This window comes from Stegodyphus dumicola, chromosome X1, assembly GCF_044657685.1.
Source record: "Stegodyphus dumicola isolate Sdum_Otavi_A_Nest chromosome X1, ASM4465768v1".
In the NCBI taxonomy this organism is placed as follows: domain Eukaryota; kingdom Metazoa; phylum Arthropoda; class Arachnida; order Araneae; family Eresidae; genus Stegodyphus; species Stegodyphus dumicola.
In genome coordinates, this window is record NC_140780.1 from 79,650,873 (window position 1) to 79,671,957 (window position 21,085).

A 21,085-nucleotide genomic window follows, 5' to 3' on the forward strand; every position below is an offset into this window, starting at 1 on the left:
ATGTGTATTTTAGCTTGTGTGATTTAAATGTTTTGTTTTTGTTTGGAATATGCTTTTTAAATATTTTTGAAATTCATCTATTTATAAAAATCCTAATTGTAGCAGCAGTAGCAGAACTTTAGTTTGATTCATTCACGGTTGATACTGACATACTTGTTGATATTGAGAGACAGAAAGTAAAATCATTTTTAATTTATGTTCTAATTCTAGGGAATTCTGCCTCAGAATTTTAAAAAGGTCGAGCAACCAGAGCTGAAAGAAATTATTGGCATTTGTATATCATCAACAAAAGAAGATAGACCTACTGTGAAAGATCTTCTCCAGTTCGAATTCTTTCAGGAGGACTTAGGGCTTAAAGTAGAATTTGTTAACAAAGAAGAAAGTATTCAAAGTACATCTAGTAAAGTTGAGTTATGGTTGCGTTTACTAGATCCAAAGAAGAGGAAGGAGAAACATAAAGAAAATGAAGCTATACAGTTTGAATTTGATATTGAAACTGACAACTGTGATGAAGTTGCTCAAGCTATGGTAAGTACCTAGAATCCAAAACCATTTTTATTTCAGTTTCTTGTTTTAACCCTTTGCGGCGCACTATACGTTAACGTCGGAATTTCAACAAAAAAAGTTGTATGCAGTCTAATTAGTCCTAAAGGAGTATACAGGTAAAATTTTGTAAAAGATGCACTTACTGTTTTAATTCTGTAGGTGTTTCATGAGGTGGAACACTGCGCTGCCAGAGCTTTTAAAAGTGCGACTAAGCGAGCATTGCAGTGAAGCACGAAAATGAGTAGAAGCGTTTGTATAAGAATGAAAAAAACTCTGTATTATGGCTGTATACATGATTTCCTGGATATACACAATATTCTTGAATATATACGGATAAATGAGATAAATATCTATATACACAAGTCCTATATACAAAAATATTTACAAATTTTCGGAAAGAGATAGACCTCTCCGCGCCATTTATGGAAAATTAATAATAAAAAAATTAACTATGATTAATATTAAGAATAAAGAAAAATAAGCCTATGATATATACATACATGAAAAATATATACACAATTATTGAAAATAAACTGGAATGAGACTAAAAAGTGACAGCAAAAAATTCGCGCAGCTCTAAGTAAAGATGAGTCAAGCTACTAATAAAATTCCCGCCTAAAAAACTAGTCTAAAAAAATTCGAGATTCCAATATTAGGACTTTCATAACACAAAACAGACCTCACCCCTCAATACTGCTTTATTTGAATTTATTCCCCCCCAAAAGCAACGGAAACAGAAAACGTAAACAACGGATGTTCTCTCCTAACCACAGATGTCCTGATTCGTAACAGCATGAGATCGCTAAAGGCGCAGTGTTCCCGCTAATGGAACACCAGGGTTTATTCAACGATTCTGCGTATGGCTTTTGTCTGAAAGATTTAAAAAAATATAGAACAGATAATTTGGAGTACAGCCAGCAAAATTATGCCTAATTGTTTTTCCAAATAAAATTTTTTAAAAAGAGAAAATTACTTGAAAAAAAGTGGATTTTAATAACACATAATAAATGAAAATTCTGTGTCTCCTTGTGATATGCTGCTCTCTACTGTTTAAAAAGAAAAGTTCAAAGTATATTATAAAGGCATTTTTATCTATTTACGGTTGAATTTAAAGGTTTCAGAAGCGATTCAATTTGGGTGTTCCATGTAGTGGAACACTGAGCCGCAAAGGGTTAAAGTGTGTCCCATGTGAAGCCCGACATTGGAATCATCAGCATTTTGTCAATTCAGGATTTCAGAAATTTCCAGATGAAATATTTTGGCCTCAGCCAATATGGACATCACTGTGACAGTCTCACCCATTCAAACATGACTTTATCATGATCTTTATGGTTTTTCTTTAAATCATTATTCAAACTTTAATTTTACTAAGGTACCTGTAATAATAACAAGATTCAAAAATAATAAGCTGAGTGAAATTAAAAACACAGAAGGGCACGATTTGCTATAATAGCCAGGAAGAATAAAGAGTTGACTCAAATTAGAAAGTTAAAGAAGAGAAATTAGGAGTTAATTTGCTATATTTTGGAATCTTCCGTCACTTCTGCTATGCCATTAAAATGATCAATATGAGTACCATCCTGCTCTAAATATATCTTAGAGCTTCACTTGATGCTTAGATCGGATAGAAAGGCCATGCCGATCCCACAACTGTTCAAGAGTAAAAAATGTGGTCATAGCTAATGCCAATACAATGCCTGTCAAAGCATGGTCATTGTCCATGATGTGATTTCCTGAATGGCATGGGTGTTTAAAAGTGACATACAGGAATCTCAGGTAATTGAGGAGAAAACTGATTTTAAGCTGCACCTACTTTTTCTCGTGTATTATATACTCCATTCCTAAGAATCTTACAAGGGGGGAGAAATTATCAAAATTTCCTTTTTCTTCTGCTGGTGGTTGGGAGGTTATCTAGATTTTGGACTTTGTATAGCATTTGATTAGTGTATTTTAAATGGTTGACAAGTGACTGACTTATATAAGGCCTTAACAAACAGGAAGGTAAATCAAGTTAATTCTTGGCATCGAGGCATTTCTGCCTACTCTTAGTGAAATTGTAAGTTCTGTGTGTGAAGTAATTTTGTGCTGTGGCTGTAACCTAAATTCTTTGATTACCTGGCAAACATATTTTGTTACTTCTAGCCTGTGATTTTGTAAATTCTGGCTAGAACAAAAGTTGTCTAGCTGGCAATAAAGGTGACAGTTTGTTGAAGAAAGATCTGATCAATGTAGTAGGTGAAAAAGGGTTTTATAACCCAACTTATGCAATATTAGCTAGATTTTGGGGACAAATGCTGTCACGTAATGCAAGAACATTATGAGTGTTGGCTGTTTCCGGTGAAATTGGTTCGTTTTGTGATGTTCAGCACAATAATGATCCAGATATTTTCTATGGAAGATATGTTGAATTATGTCAGCTATACACTATTCCACAAGTAAGACCAAGTCTTGATCACGGAGAGGTGGCTTTGAAAAGCACATTAAATGATGATTTGTATCCAGCTAGTGTGGAGATCTGTGAAGATTGTTATACCAGATCTACTTTTTTATTATTGGGAACAATTTGATGCTGAATCTACTCTATATTGTTTTCTAGCATGATGGAAGGCTAAACTTTATTCCACATCCCCCGTGTGTAGGAGTGAGATCGTGCAGCATCAATGTGTCCAAACCTTGCATGTTGCAGCCAGATACCAGAGCACAGTGGGATGATAGGTAGTTTCTAGGTATGTTACGTATAGAAATTCCTTTAGCAGAGTTGTCGTTTTGTAAGTTTCCTCCTATCATTTGTACATCTGTAGCTCATCTGTATTAATAAGTGTTTCATTATGTAGTTTACTAATATTCAGTGTAATGGACTCAGTTATCTTCACAAATCATAACCAGTGAGCTAGTCCTGTTGAATCTAAAAAAATCAAATCATTTATGCATTAAAAAATAATTTTGTTTTTATTATGCTGAATTAAAATATAATTTGTTCTGAAATTTTTAAACCAGGTTGGTGTATTTCAAACTGGTTGAAGCCATTACTGTGTAAGGTATTGTGCTGGATGATAATGTGTTCACTAGCTGTATGTAATCCATGTGCTAATATTGTCTAATGCAGAATGACACAGTGGCTATGGTGTTTCAAAGACTTGTTGAAGCCAGACTATGTGAGGTATCATAGTCAATGCCTGTCAACTTGCTATATGTGTTCCAGATGCTAATATTGTATAATGCAGAATGACATAGTCTGAAAACTTATGAAGGAAAACTGACTTCAATTGTCCATGGTCCACTCTTTACACTGATGAGTTGTTGGAATAGAGCAATGGAATAGTATTATCTCAAATGCGATGCACTATGCCATGAGAAACTTTCCCGAGGAAACTGTTTTTCCCAACTCTAGTTTGAATGGCAGGTTTCTAATGGAAAGAGTTGCACTTACATTCCTGAGGCGTTTTACTAGGCGGGCTTGCTTGGAGTTCTGGTTTGCATAGAAGAGGAGGAGGAGATTATATTTCTGGGAGGCCTTCACATAGGTCAACCACCCTTTTGCTTTCTCATTTCTAACTTACTTGAGATCTGTCATTTCGAATTCACCAGCCCAATATTTAAATTCTATATTATGTGAAACTAAAATAATTTGGAAAAACCAAATTTGCTTACAAAATTATTCCTCTTTTCCTCTAATATTACACCTTGATGATTGAGAGAGGGAATACATGAGTATATGCCAGTTCTCACGAAAGAGATAGTTGAAGAACTTTTGTGACTGCATAGAAGTTACATATTGATGCTACTTTAAGTTTTGCTTGAATATTTTTTTCACTGCTTGACAATTGCTAAGGAGCAAATGGTTTACGCAAATTACCATTCTCAGCAGCCACACAGTTGCCGTCAAAGAAAGTATAGAAGGCACTGTAGAGCAACAACCTCTTATATATATATGAAAGGTAATGCACTTGTGTTGTTTCTTTATTCATAATAGCAAGGGGCAGTGTTTGTTGGCTTCTAAAAATATTTCTGTAGATTTCCATTTTTGATGGCAAGTAGTGACTGCAGAATGTTTGTGAGTATCACTTAAGTGCCTACAATCATGGTAAAAAATTGGACATCTCAATGGAGGACAAATTATCACTCAAGTTGCCATTAATAGACACATTTTAGAAGAGTGTTATCTCATAGTTAAGGAAGGCTCCCAAAGGTAGAAGTGCTCTCTGAAATAATGCCAAAGGCTATAAGATGACCATCACATCTCAAGAGGGTTGATAGATATATTGCTTGAATTGCATTAAGGAATAGATATACTATTCTTAACTAGATAGCTGCAGACCTTGCCAGTGCTACCAGCACCTGTGTATCTGTAAGAACCATTTCTCAGCAATTAAGTAGCTTTGGCTTATATTTACAGAAGCATATTATGTGCATTCCACTTTGAGCACGGCGTGATTGGGAAATATTGTTGAGTAACTTGGAAAGAACTCTCCTTTCCCAGTTACTTATGCGATCTGCAGCAGTGGTCCAGAATCATGTTCTGTTACAAATTATGTTTCACAATCAGCAATGATTGTGGTCATCAACTAGTGTGGAATGAGAGAGAGAGAGAGAGAGAGCAGGGTAGTTGTTACCATCACTGGAGTGTCCTCTAGAAAGTGATTGCTTATGGCTGAGGAGTAATGACATCGCAGTTGTATAGCTCCCAAATTCTGCTGTCATATACGTATTCTTCGTAGTGCATTTTGTCTAGAATTTATTTATGGTTGACAGGGGTGACCCTTATGGGGCAGATGGAATATCTGGATTATTACACTAATAGTTAAAAATACTGAGTACTGGACATTTCATGGATATTTCTTGGGCCTAAATCCTGTGGACCATGCTTGGGATATTCTGGGCAGATGTACTACTCCAAGATTATGTTTCACAATCCCAAAATGTACAGGAACTCAAAATCACAATAACAGACAACTAGGACTATCTCCTAATTTCTCCTCACCAGTTTATTAGGTGACATGTGTAACAGATGGCAAATATGCATCATTGTCTGGAAAGGTGACATTCCATTTTGACAGACTCTGTTTTGTGCAGAATGAGCATTTTTCATGACTTTTAAAAATGGCTTTAAAGAGTTTTTTTTTTTTTTTTTTTTTTTTTTTTTTTTTTTTTTTTTAAATGTTGTTTTGCCATGTAGCAGTATGTTCAATTTGCATGATAATGGCACTAGAGAATGTCTTTTGAATACTTACCAGGTTTCAGTTCCTTAAATAATATCTATCATTAGTTACGACAAAACATGACTGTATCCCTATGCAATTATTAGGTAGTGTATTTCTAGAAGCTATGCTACTATCTATGCCAAATTTTAATTTTGGATAAAAGCCAAATTTCCTATTCAGCTGCTGAATTTGGACCTAAGTATAATTTTTAATGAAGGCTATGATAATAAAGTTTAAAACAGTTCTAGGATAAGAGAAACTTATTGAGTGTATCATTATGATACTGTAGAGTAGTGTGAATTTTATGAACAGAGAGTCAATTGTTGCTACTGTACAAAATCCAAGCTCTGGAATTTATCGGGACTTTGTGAGTCAGGATTTTGGAAATTTCAGGATTTAGATTATCAGTTAAATCTAGTAAAATGTCATTGACAAATGCATTGAGGCTTATTGTTAAGGTCAGATAGAAAAGTCTAACTCCTACAAGGGCCAAATGTTTGATCATGGAGAATATCAATACAACTCAAGCAATGTATTATCATTGGCTGTGGTAAGATTCTCTAGCCAGCAGGTGTTTGAAAGTGACATGTAGGAATCTTTGTTAGTTGTGGAAAAACTCACATTAACAGTATTTTTTTTTGGTCGTAGTTGTGTATTGTATTCTTGATTTGTAGACTTTGTAAGGGAGAAATTTGTGTTTTTACTTATTTATTTTGCACTTTTGGTCCCGAAATCCGAGTATTAGATCATTTCAGATTTCAGAGTTTGCACTTTCCCAGGGTTCACATTCTACCAGGTTCTGGTCCCAGAAGTTCTAAATTCTGCAACAAAATCATAACTTTAACCGAAGTGAGTCAGAAAGGAGATCTGCTACTTTTTTTGCACTATTCAAAAATATTAATAAAAAATTGTGCTATATAGAGGCAGCATTTCTTTTAACATTTGGTAAAGTTGATATGGACCTTAGCTCTTGAAACTGTGCTTTACTTCTCTTGTGAAAAATAAAAAAATGTGAAAATACATTAGTAACTGGGAAAGAACTTTACTCGATCAAAATGCAATCTCAGGAGGAAAAGGCATATTTATTGGCTGTATCTAACTATGTGTAAGGATGACATTTTAGGCAACAGTAAAAGCGAGCAGTTTTGTGTGACCATGAAAAATCATGTTCAAAAGATATACGTACTTTTTACCCACAGTACTGCACCTTGTTTTCATTAATTTGTTGAACTTTTATCTGTTTCAATTTGATTTAATTTTTACGATATATTTTTGTAATATATTGTGTATTGGTTTTATTATTAAATTGAGTTTATCACCATTTTTCTCTTTTTCTTAATATTTTTAAAATTTAATTACTCATTATTTATTGTTTATTTATTATTATTTTATTTATTTGTTTTACCATTCTTAACAGACTTCCATAGGGCTTCAGCATTTCTGCATATAGAAATTAAGCCCTGTCCTTTTCCAGTGAAAAAGAGATGTCCACTCCCATAAATATATTCTTCTATCTTTATTAGTCCTTTCACACGAGCGGCACAGTCACCAAACTGCTGTCTTGGGGATGGTACGCTAACAAGATGCATTATCTTTTTGGGATCGTCATTTTGTGTTACTAAGGCTAATTGTGGAAAAAATTCACATAAATTAAATTTGTGGCCCAATTCTTTTAATTTTTTGCACTTTGTAAGAGGAACACCCAGATAATCGTTAGAATTAATTTTAAAACTTTATTTTCGCTGCTGTTTGAATTATGAAAAATGTGTGCTCAGTGGTACATAAAATATTCTCCTCACTGCTAGCCTACGTCTAGTGGGCAGGGGAGGGAGATACTAATTAAATTTTCTATCTAAAAATTAATTTGTGGTACAACTGTCCTAAGAGGTAATTTACATACCAATTCTTATATGACCTACTCGGCTGTGAGAGCCAAGGCATTTTGACACACTTGTCCCCAAAGGGTTAAACCCCACCAGTGGCCAAGTCCTTAAGATCACTGAATACAGGTAGTTCAATCCAAATTTGAATCTTTGAATGAGCTGACTGCATGGTTTCCCCATATGTAATCGGAATACAAGTTGTGAGAAAGTTCTCCATGGAGACATTTTTCTGCTTAGGCAGATATGCGTCATGTGATTTGCTGTATTCAAAATACCTATGCTGTCTTTTTCCTGGAATTTTATCTCCAGGTGTGATGCCTTAATTATTTGCTGCACAAATGCTTAATTAGTATATCTTAATTATCTATGCTGAGTTATCTGTTTTCTTAATCTTTGTTTTATTTAGAAACAATACATGTCCTAAGATTTTTAAGTGGTGGATGAATGGCCTTGCAATTCACGTGCAAAGTTTAGTAATGTGGGAAATAATGGGGGTGAACAGTACTGAGTTCACTGAGTAAGTGTGAAATAATGCCTGTTAGTCAAATAAATTTTCCAAATGAAGTTTAAATTACTAGGGAATTGCATGAAGGGTAAGTATGTTAAGGGGTGTTAGAACCCCAAAATCTTCAAAAAAATTTGATTTTGGATTTTTGCATTTTAATATTCTCTACAGTTTTATCCTTCTAAAAATGCCATTCTTTAATCTCTATGAAAATTAGAACTGTAAATAAATCTAGTTTTAATTTGTCATCTGCTTTGATCAATGAGGATTATTACATAAAAACACGTTTTTCTCCAAATGTGATTTTTTTATACTTGATGTACCTCTTCTCAGGAACTACTGCTCACATGTATCTAAACTTTTTATGGATTATTTATTAGGTTTCCTAATATTTACTGAAATGAGCTTTTTGTAATAAACCTAGAAATAAATTTTTTTGTGTGAGAAAAGTGCTAAATTTTACTATGCCTAACAAAATATCTGTAATTTACTCTAAAATTCAAAATGTTTCAAAAGCTCATTTTAGTAAAATCAGATAGGTATACTTTAATTACAGAAAAAATTTCAAGCTTGTATCTACAGCAGATTTTGAGAAAAGGTACATTGAAAATGGCCAATTTAACATTGTAGGTATAGGGCAGTGTTTCTTAACCTTTCTAACGAGTCCCACCCCATTCAATCTGAAAATATATCTCTGCACCCCACTGAAAAGTGTGTTTTAATTTTTTTAGTTTAGAAAATGCATTTTTTGCGAAACTTATTGTTTATTGAAAAACGTACATTTTATATAAATACAAAACAATATTATTTTTATGAATGACTAGTCTGTTGTTTGTTCATTATTATACTGGCAAAGTGAGGTTCCTTTTTTGATAGACATACGCATAAGTCATCACTTGCATTTAAGCGATTTCTCACTTTAGTTTTTATACGCAAAAGCGATGAAAATCAAATTTTGCACAAGTAGGTGGTAGCAAAGGGTAAGAGTAATAAGTGCTCCGTTCGCCAACTCTGGATAACGTTGTAACTGTGAACACCAGAATTGTTGGAGTTCCATTTGAACATGCCACTTGCTCGCATTTCAATACGTTGATCTTTTTTCAGATCACTATCATCCATCAAATTTAAGTCAAATAGAAATGGATTCAGTATCCATCTCTGAGTTTTGGTAATATTTCTGGTAGAAAAGTATCCATTGAATGATTCGCTCAATTTTCTCAAATGTATTACAATGTCGGGTATATATGTATTCTTTTCATTTTTTGCAATAACAGAATCAAGCAAGGGAAAGTTTGCAAAATTCCCCTTTTCTACTCGACGTATCCAAATTTCTAATTTTGTGATAAATGAAGATAATTTTTCACTAGATATTATTATATTTATACCAAATCCTTGCATTGATAGATTCAATTCATTTAAATGGCTGAATATGTCTGCTAAGTAGACCAGCTTCAGCATTGCATCATTACTCTCAGAATCTTTTACTAAGTAACAGTTTTGACTAGTCAGTAATTGAATAATTTCCTCACACAATTCAAAAACTCTGTTAAGCATGCGACCCTTAGATAATCATCGTATTTCGGTGTGATATAGGAGCACGGTATGATCAGCACTGATTTCTTCGCAAAAATGCATGAAAAATGCGACGATTAAGCGTTCGCCCTCTGATGTATTTTACTACATTTACTGCTGTAGTTAGATGTAGTTTTAAACTTTCTGGCAATGCTTTCGACGCAAGTGCATGACGATGCAACATGCAATGCGTTATTATAACTTCCTGTAAGTATCTTTTCATGTGTGAAAAAAATCTTGAATTTTTGCCTAACATTGCTGGGGCTCCATCAGTGCATATTGAGCCAATCACATTCATTGGTAATTGATATTTAGTAAAAAAATCTTTGATGAGATTGAAAACATCAGTTCCTCTCGTATTCACCTCCTGGGGCTCACAAAATAAAAATTCTTCTATCACCTCTTTTTCCTTCACATTCCTGACAAATACCAAAAGTTGGCTACAATTATCAACATCAGTTGACTCATCCAGTTGCATGCTTATTTTTAGTGGACTGATTTTTATGTCTTCAATTACTTGCATTAAAATATCTTCACTGAGATCTTGTATTTGCGATCATATAATATCATTTGATAATGTAATCTGTTGGATTTTTTTATGTGCTTCCGAATCTAAAACTGTTTTAGCAATAATTAAAGCAGAAGGTTTAATCAACTCTCAACGATCGTGTGAGGTTTCTTTTTTCTTGGCACATAAATATGCCACTTGATATGACGCTTCTAATAAAGGTTTTTGAATTGCTGGTCTGCACAATTTTAGGATAGTTCCACTGGTATCAAACCAAGCCTTCTCTGACTTCAAGCTGTTCATGCTGTTCACGCTTTTTCGCCACCATGCAGATTGTTGAAATGCTCTAACAACTTTGATGGTTTGAGATTGCTGTTTGAAAATATCTTGGAACACAAGATGCATTGTGGTCGTTGCGTGCTATTTTTTCGGTTGTGCAGGTAAATCCATAACCGGCATATTTATCGTTCCATTTTTGTTTTTTTTAGACATAGTGGGCTTCACTATAATCGGTTTAATTATTTAGAAATAATGTAATATAATATGTATAATGTTCTTACGTTTGTAATATCACTGAATCCTATTCGCCTTGAATGGGCAATTAAGAATGTATTAGTCTGAAGAGGTTTCTGGACAAGTCAGAATACACAATACTTATGTCGCAGACACAATAGTTGACTCAACCTAACACAGGCGCAGTAGATGCAGATACAAATCTGTGAATCCATAGATTCCATTGGAGTAGCACATATTGAACTCAGCGCATGCGCAAGCTGGGATAACGTTCTCCGCTTGTATTCCCACAAAGTTTTTTTCTTTTCTCCGTCACCTAACTGCCTGTTCACGTTTGTTTGTAGCATTCATACCTTTTCGTAGCGTAATGTATACGCCCATCGGCACCGTCTCTTTCCTGTGTCTTTTGCCGATAAGTGAGCTAGGTGCTACCAATTTTTATGAGCTTCAATATTGGGGACACTAGTGAAGATTTCAAATATTTTATTATAAGAAATTTAATAAATGATATTTAATAATTTTTATGGTTAGGTAGGGGCTTCTCCCGCACCCCCAAAAATACATTCCCGCACCCCCCGTTTAAGAACCACTGGTATAGGGGTTTCTGATACCCCTTAATCTTCTTTTGCAATTTTTTGTATAGTTAATTGTACCTATGGATTAATTTTTAAAATTTTCTTTTAAATGTATTTTTTGTTTCAACTTTTTCCTATTTAGTTAATCATCAAAATATGGACAAACATTTCCTATAGTGACTTTAATGTTAATTATATTTTTCTGAAATTTATGATGAAAATATTTTTTTCAGGCTAAAAACAATATTATATTGGATGAAGACATTAGAACTGTTGCAATGCTTATTCGTAATCAAATATCATACTTAACTAGAGAAAGAACACGTTACCAGAATAAATTGGCTCTCCAGGAGCAGAGTAATATGAGTAGAGCATCTCAACAAACTCAATTGCAGAATGTTTCAATACAAAATCAACAAGTTCAGATGACTGTACCTCAGCAGTTCCAAAATGTATCTGCACAGCAGCACACAGAGCAACTTTCTCAGCAAAAAATGCAGCAAGAGATGTTTCAGCAGCAAGTTTTTCAGTCGCAAATGCAGCAGATGCAAATGCATATAAATCAGCAAATTAATGCTGTTCCAACACAACCCCAGTTTACTTCTCAGGGTTATGAAGTATCTGATTATCAAACACAGCCCCAGTTACATATGCAAGTATCCCAGTTTCAAGATATTTCATCACAAGGAGGTCAAATCCAGTCTAATCAGAATCAGCAAATTTTGTCCCAAGTTACACATGGGCACATGCAAGCACAGCAAGCTGTTGTTCATCCTCAGATACAACCACAAGTTGTTGCTTCTCATGTAATAAGTCAGACTTCCATTCCCACTTCTGGACCACAGTATCAAAATCCACAAGTTTTGCATCCTCAGCCGATGACATCACAGAATCAAAGCATATCAAATCAATACCAAGCATCAAATCAAGCATATTCACAATATCAACATGGTCCACCTCAAAGTCAGTCAACACAAGTACCTAGGTATCCTAACCAAGCACCTCTGCTCAATAAGCAACAAGTTACTTTAGAAGGTAATAGTACATCACCGGACCAGTATCAGAATGTAAGTCAACAGCAAGCTTCCCATCACATCATTCAACCACTTAATGGAAATTTAACTTCTTTGTCAGATACATATCAGATGTCAAGTCAGCAACCTGTATTGCAGAACTTTGCATCTTCTGCATCAATACAAAATCAACAAACAATCATAACATCTCAGCATTCATATTCCCAAAATGTGCAAAACATGCCTGCTTTGCAAAATCAATCTCAAAGTCCTCAAAAAATTGTGCCTCCACAACAAATTCAAACGCAGCTTTCAAATATGAACTCTCAGCAACTTAATCAAGCTACCGTATTTACCCATCAAGGACACCCTCAGAGTCCACAGAAGGAGAGAGTTCTGTCACCTCAGCAAGTAAGTTTTCCATTATCTCAGCACAGTCAAATTTAAACTTGTAGATCTGTTCATGTTAAAAATGTAAATAATAATTGGCTTTTAAATTTGCAGTCTGTTAAACCTGCAGTTCAGTATCAGGGTTTTCAAGATGTGAATATTCAGAACAATCAAACATATCAGAATTATCAAGACATGCAACATATGTATGTTCAACCACAGCTTCAAGCTGCTGTTACTCCAGGACCCAATAAACAATGTAGTCCTGGTGAAATTGGGGACTTGCATGATAAAGAGTCATTTGATAGAGCAGCTGGCAGCCAACTGAAACAAGATGCAGTGTCACGACAGCCATCAGTTGAATCCGATGGATTGACAGCAGAAGTTGCAGAAGAATTAAACTTAATACCTACTGATGGCATTTCATCAGGTATGCTTAAAATTACTTTAGTTTTTATACAAAATGAAAGAATTGAATGTTTCTTAGGCAAATTTTAGTGAATAAAGAAAAAAAAGAGGACATGCTTGTAACTACCTGTCTCTCTTCTCTGTCTTTCTCTCTCTCTCTCTATATATATATTTACAGTACCTAACACTAATTAAAATCACTTCTGTTCCATACATATTTAAGTGGCTGGCTGCCAATTTTTTTTGTTGCAAACTATGATATCAATTTTAAACTTTTCTAGTAAAATGATAACTAGCAACCAAATCCAATAATTAATTGTAAAATAAAATTGAAACATAATGCTAAAATTGAACTGTTTATGTAGTTCTGATATTTGTATTTCAATTTTTTATATGAATACTTTTATAATTGCATACTTGATAACATTTTAAACTTTTGTAATGTTTGTTTTGCATGCTTCATAAACAATTTTTCATTTGTGTTTTCAATTTCATAAAATTGCTAGTATCTTTTCGTATTTGCAGCATTTAGTTCAAGAGTTTTTCTTAGAATTTACAGTGCTTTTTAAAATTCGATTGATGTCATCTCATTCAATGCCAGTTTCTACATTTCCTGTAGCACTTTGCGTAGCTGAGGGTAAAAAGACTGAGATGGTTTTTACTCCCATTGTCTGTCTCAGAATTGCCATCAGTTTGTATGTAATGTAAAAATAAATTTTCATAACTTCAGTCTCTCATGTCTGAAATATTAGGTGTAGCCTTACAGTTATTTTTATATTTCATCTACATAAAAAGTCACATTTCGAAAATAATTTTATCTGTGTTCTAAGAGATTAACTCATCATTGACTGTAACACCTGTGATCTTTACAGATATAGACTTATTTATCTTCTTTGAATTCATTTTCACGAGATTTACTTCTTTTCGGCAATGACATTTGGAAGCTCTTTTAACATCTTGGTCTAATGCCTGAATGTGAGAAATTGTATATGCAGGAAGACGCACTGTTTTCTAGAAAGAAATTGGAGGTTTGTGTACTTAGCACTTATATAATTAGCACAGCTACTTTCTTCGTTCTTGAGTTCATTCTTATTTCAAAAGAAAATCTGTAAAAATACTAGTTGTCATCCATGTTTTGTTGCTGCATGAAAATCCTGACTCCTTTCAAATATTGAGGTTTTCTGCCTTTATCTGTTATCAGTACATTCTTAATTATTGGGTCCATATTGCACATTAATATCACCGAAAATCATTCCTTCAGTTTCTTAAACCATATACTATTTTAGCCCACATTCCTATGTATTATATATTTCATGTGGCTTACATTTATTTAGTATCCCAGATAAATTATCTTTTTTATCTAGTTATCACACACATGAAGATCTGCCTCTTCCTTCTTACAGTGCAATTTCAACTGAAGAGTGTTAAGATTTCTCTCTTTCCATCTTGTAAGCTATCTGTCACTTGTTAAAAAATTCTCTCCTTGTATTTTATAGAATTTCAGAGCATTGGTACTGAAAAGAGCTCTAGAGGTAGAAATATTTCCTAGCTTCAAAGCTTGAAATAATTCTAGGAGAGTAGTGTCAATGTATGCTGATTTTCTATCGCTTTTCTGCACTTCCTTGAGACATTTCTAAGTGTTGTTAATTTATGAATTATAATTATTTTTAAGTAAATTTCACAATGTTTGAAAAATTCAGTTTAACTGCAGTTTTTCATCAGCTGCACTTAACAAAAACATCAAGATCTTTTAAGAATTTTTCTTTTTCTCTTAGGCTTAAGTCTCTTTGATTAGGCATTTTTCATCTTACAAGTTAAGTACAGAATAAATTTAAAAAAAAAAAAAAAAAAAAAAAAAAAAAAAAAATTTTCTTTTTACAGTGTCAAAAATCGCATTTTTAACCACCAGAAAGATTGCATATTGTTAATTTGATTTGTTATTTCATGATTAGAGGAATGATCAATATGTTCTTTGCCTTTTCTTCAGTTTCAGTTAACATTTCCTTTCCATTCAAAGACTGTTATGTATGATAATGCTAGGAAGTAATCCATGAACGTTTTTGAGAGCTCTATGAACATAAGTGAACCTTCAAAGATAAGATGCAGAAGTTGCAGTTCTTATCAGTTGGTATTCAAAAAAGAAGTCACTCATTTACAATGACCTTTGTTGTTAGCATTAAAGTAAGGAAACTTTGTATATCTGAGCTTTTGGAGTATGAAAAAAGAACTCCGAGAAAGTGTCGTATAGGTACAGGGGGGTGCTGAAAAATTTTGGTCAAACCAGCTTTATTGAAGCAGTGCATAACTGAATGATAAATAAGCTACCATACACAATAAGTAAAATGGATGCTGTATAAACAGCTTTGGTTGATACATGTGGCATATTCTGGCAATGAAAGCATTAGTCATTTGTTAATCTGAGTTTTATAAGCAGCAGAGATGACTTTAAGTGATGGCAGTTTTACTATCAATTAGTATATATTAAATTTTTTTTTTTAAATTTTTGTTCTTGGGAATTTGAATGTATTATGTGACTGGTTTTATTAACCAGTGTGTTTAATAAGCAACAAGTGTTTAATGTACATGCATTTTAAAAGATGAATTACTTTTATTAATGTGTAAAGAATTTTCTGTAGAAGCTTATTATGAAATTATGAAAATGCACTATTGAAAGATTTTTAACATTCTTTAAAACTTAGTTCATAGTGAATATTAGTAGCATTTAGAGTACTAGAAGATAAATGAGATTGTAGTTATAATATTTATTCATAATGGTGATGCTTGCCATAGATGCTTCTAAAACTTGTATCTTATGATGTAGCCTGCATGCAAATCCATTTTTCATTTATATTATTTATTTGCATTTCTATGTGCTAGATTACATATAGAAATTATTTTAGAAATACAGGGTTATTCTAAATGATTCAGGTCAGCCAGTGGGTGAGTTGTAAAAGTTGGAAAACTGTAAACGAGTTCTCCCTAGACTCTATTCTTGACAATTTTGTGTTTTTCCTTTTGTGTAACATAAGTGTATTGCACTTTATTTTAGAAAATCCTCCATGAAAGTAGTCCTCTCCACTTTTTTTATTTAAGAAAGCAAATACAAAACTCCTTGTGTTCCAGGAAGTATTTCACAAGGCTTACAGATGTAAGTAAATAACTCGCATTACAAGGAATTGAACAATAACAACAAAAAATCTAGGCCTGGAGGGGGATAAAATACAAATACTACTATAATAAAAATACTAAAATACAAAGAATAATTAAACTATGTAAATACTCCTATAAAGGGGGGAGGAACAACTTAAAATAATTCAATAATAATAATAAAAAGGGAATAATACTTCAAGACTGCAAAGGCTTTGAAACTCCTAACAAAGAAAACTGGAGGCCAGCAAATAGAGAGCAGCCCTAAACTCACTTTAAATGCATTTCTGGCAGTCGCACGCAATTCACAATGCAGTAAAATATTTGGCAGATAGATAGCCTTATTGTACTTTTGGAATACTCAGTCCAATCAATCCAATCCATTCAAAATGACTGACATGATTTCAAATGGCATTGTTTCCTGAAATTTATGCAGTGACAGGTAGTATGTGACATGAAAAGAAAATCGTTGAATTCTCTCACAGTTGTACTATGTAACTTTCTTTTAGCTATATGAACAACATTCAGGCAGTGATCAAATTCTTGCTCTAGCATATCCTTTGTTGTTTATGCAGCAATAGCAGTGGACTTTTTATGATAAATTGGGCTTGTTGAAAATAGCGAGCTAGGCAAATTTTAACAAAAGATAAGCAGTTTATATTTTAAAAACAAGATATCAAGTCGTAATTAGATATTCTTTTTATGTAAACAGAATATGTGAATAATCACATAAACAGAATATGTGAACACAATAAGAAATAAGGAAATGTAAGAGGGGGGGAATTTAAATTTTGAAGAATTAAAGAAAAATTACAAAACATTGCAAAAATTACTTAAAATAAGAAATAAATTTAGTTATAAAGCACGCTCTATGTCAGAAACTGCCATACATTTTTTTTTTTTTTTTCAATTTCATAAATGTTAGGATCTGTAAAGAGAATTTTAAAATTGAGCAAAGATGTTTCAAATGAAGTTTTATACAATGTTTAGGATTGAATTTTCATAAAGCCCTTATTCTTTCAGATTTGAGTAGAATGTCATTAAATCTAAAATATGTTATATAAAGATCTTGTCATGGAAATATTGTTCATTGAGCTGAATGCTGATTTAGATTCAGTGTCACTAATAGTGATAGTCTCCTCCACCATTAAGAATTTTGTCATGTAATTTTGTTGTTGGAGCTCTCTTGATGGAATCTCAAAAACCGTATATATTTATTTCATGTCTTGAAATGAATGAAGTTTAATGTTTGTAGCCTTTCTTCTTTCAGCTGTAGCATATGTTACATTTTTTTATTCCATGTCCGGATGACATACAGTAGAAAAGGTATTTTTTCTCATCGTAATAAGAGTAATTTGTTCTTGCTTTCAATGATAATTTCTTCAGATTCCTTTGATTTTAAATATTGTGTGTATTTTAGATTTGTGGAAGCCATAAGAATTTAAAAAATTATTAGTAGTATTGATTTTACTTCTTTTTATAATGTTCATATTATGAAATTTTAGAGCTGACAGGTAATTCTTTCAGGATATTGATCATTTTTTTTTTTTTTTTAAATTTACAAATTTAGTTTGAAAATACTTACATTCAACACTTTATGAAAAATATTTGCATAAAGCTGACACAGTAAAAATAATTCATAAACTCCCTGCTGTTCATCATGATCGAATCATGCTGCCAATATTTTGATACCAATGATTTTCCATTTTATTTCCATTATACATATAACTGAACATGACGCCAAATGAATGAAAAGTTTGCATGAAGGAATAGACTAATGTAAGTCAAAGTATTATTATGGCATGTAAGACATATGTTTTCTTTGCATGAATAAACAAGCAAAGAGAAAGAACAATTGTTTTGAGAGCCCTCGTGTTCATGACTGTTTGCTGGTAAATATACTATGTATGTTACATGTTCTACAACTTCAAATGAAAAAATCACATGACATACATTCATGCAAACTAAGTGGCCACCTATGGATTGAATCATTGGTTTCATAGTAACCAATCAAGTTTTGATGTTCCTCTTTAATAAGAAAATATTTAATTCTATAATTGCCACTAGGACAGTGCCATATTTTGCTGAAAGTAGTTGGTAGAACCTTCATTCATGTAGGAAGACAATCAAATCTAAAATGCATCCAAATGGGAGCCAGCAGTGTTTTCTGGGATGTAGATAAAGCATATTTACTTAAGGTAGCTCGCACTACATTTTTTTTTTTTTTTATGTGCAACGTAGTCACTGAAAAATCCCCAGACTTGTTAAAAAAAATTTTGGTTTAAAAAAAAAAAAAAAACTTGGAGGCCCCATGAAAGTAAGATCTTTTTTTGGTGGTTCTCTAAACTCTTACTTTGTTTAAACTTAGATATTTATGTATATCAGTTAAATACTCAGAAATTAGATCACAGAATCTTGATTGTCTGGGGTAAGGCCAATCATTTTGAACAACCCTGTATTCGAATTGATTGTCAACCACTATGTATGGAATCAAAGCACTGAGTAAAATGTTAGTTGTATTAAACGCATTTTTCTCTCCTTCTTTTAGATATCTTACCAGATGCTTCTCACTTACCACTTGGTGCAAATATCCAAAATAACGTTACACAGGTTAGGCAAAGTTTTTTTAAGACTTATATATTTTACTGTGAGTGAATTTTCTAAACAATATGTAGAAACTCCATGACCAAAATTTAAGAAATGCTTTCCTGTTTTCATGCAACATATCATTTTTAATGTTAGCAATTTTATTAAAAATTAATATTGCACCTGATTCTATACCTGTCCTTGTAATTTTAAAGTTCATGGTCTGAATTCAGTTTATTAGCAATACATGAATTGTGTTTTAAAGTACTACCGATTCCTTTTTTTTGGGGGGGGGAGGGGGGACATGTTTCAGTGATGAATATTAAGAATAAGTAAAATTAAAACGTTGAAATGATAGAGAAAAATAAATATCGTTAAAACTTAAAAATTATACTTTATTGCAACAGTAAAGAAACAACTTTATTTTTAAATGTGGTAAAACATTAAAAAACATATTCTGATGTTGATTTTGTTTACTGTCATTTTTATAAGCTGTTAATAGGTATTTTATGGGGAAGACCAAAATTGCAAACATAGCAGAAAACTAAAAATCTGTTGCTCTGAAATCCATCAAGGCGTGAGGTCTATGCAGTCTTTCAGATGTGAACTTGAAATGGAGATGGCTTTGGTGTCTCTCATTCAGTATTGAAGCAAGCTATTGTATTAGTTGCAATTTTTATAACTCTTACTGAATGAATATTTTGCTAAAAATAAGTAAACTTATATACATAACTGAAAAATTAACTCTGCAATGTGTTAAATGAACAAGACTGCAGTAATTAGAATTTTGGTACTCTTTTTTTTTTTTTTTTTGATGGGGCAGCAGTCATGTATAAACATGCTAGTGATAGTACCTTATGGTTCCTCAAGGTCCATGCCTTGTGGTTCAAATAATCAAAAGGTGAAGTTATATTTTAATAGCAAATTTTCTCAAAAGCATTGTAGTCTACGATTATGCCATGAAAAGAGATGCTAAACTGAAAACTGGTTCAATGAAATTATTTAATTCATGAAATAATTTCCATGAACAGTTTTCTGAAAAATTTATGTATTGTATTTTTGAGCAGTGACATGTCTTTAATGTATCATTAGGGTTGCCATTACTTTTTTCAGGCTGCATTTTGTGCCAACGTGTATGACTGGAAACCAGTGTAGCAGCAGCCACACTAACAGCATAGCAGCAGTTAGCTACTATGCAAAATTATGATGGTGTTTAGACTTATTATGATAGCATGTGATATTAAATTATGATAGTAAAAATATTAATGCAAGATTATGATAGTGCATGGTGGGACAATAAAGAAATTGTCTATTAAGAATTGTTGCCATCAAATCAGACAATAAAGCCCACCAGCGGTAGTAGCCCACCACCATTCGCTGAATACTGGTAGTTCGATCCGAGGTTCGAATCCTGCGAATGGGCTTTCTGCATGGGTGTTTTCGTGGTTTTCCCCATGTGTAATGTGTATACGAGCCAGTTTCCCTTAGAAAGTCCTCCATGAAGGCATCCCTTCCCTTAGGCAGATAGTCCTAGTGTGCCTTGCCATAAATACACCAACACTAAATCAGGCAATAAATTTGGAAAATTTGCAAATTGCAGTTTTAAAAGCAGAAGTTGAAGTTAAGTACTTGGAACTGACCAGTCATCAAGGTATTGTCCTTCATTATGGAAACACTCAGCCCACATTCCAAAGAGTGTCAAACAAAGAATTATTGAGTTTGGCTAGGATGCTATTACGACTAGAACAGAAAATACTTTTTCCTTCACATTAGAATGGCAAATGATTATAAATAAACTCATGATTGTCATGTGAGTAATGGTGAAAAAATTAATTTAGTTAAAAAAAAACTGTATAGTTGTTATGGAAGTAATGACTCTTAAACAGTTATTACTTATTCTTTTTTTTTTAATTCTAAATCTGATAATTTTTTCATATATATCTTGAAATTCATAAAATTGTGAAATCTCCATAATCTGGGATCTTATGTTGTGTGGATGTTTTACTTCCTACTGTGTTTATAATAAATTGCCCTCCAAAAGTAAAGGAACACCATGTTTTTCAAAGCTCATGTTACAAAAATATCAGTAACATTTAAATTCATACTTTATAAGCATTATAATAATGAAGTTTAAGAATATATATATGCAAAAACACTTTTATTTTATAGAAGTGAATACTTATATAGAGAAGTCAGAAAAAAATGCGAAACCTGTAAGTTTTGTTCATTGGTGTTGAT

At 32.8% G+C, this 21,085-nt stretch overlaps 1 protein-coding gene across 2 annotated transcripts in view; it reads left to right on the forward strand.

The window, feature by feature from the left end:
* The window catches only part of LOC118192343 (uncharacterized), a 288,524-nt gene that overhangs the window by 136,212 nt on the left and 131,227 nt on the right, over positions 1-21,085 (forward strand). For both annotated transcript variants that reach the window (XM_035363282.2, XM_035363285.2), the window contains exons 7-10: positions 211-528; positions 11,537-12,727; positions 12,821-13,136; positions 18,810-18,871. In XM_035363282.2, the coding sequence (XP_035219173.2) occupies positions 211-528; positions 11,537-12,727; positions 12,821-13,136; positions 18,810-18,871 (1,887 nt within the window). The remainder of the gene's footprint in view (positions 1-210; positions 529-11,536; positions 12,728-12,820; positions 13,137-18,809; positions 18,872-21,085) is intronic.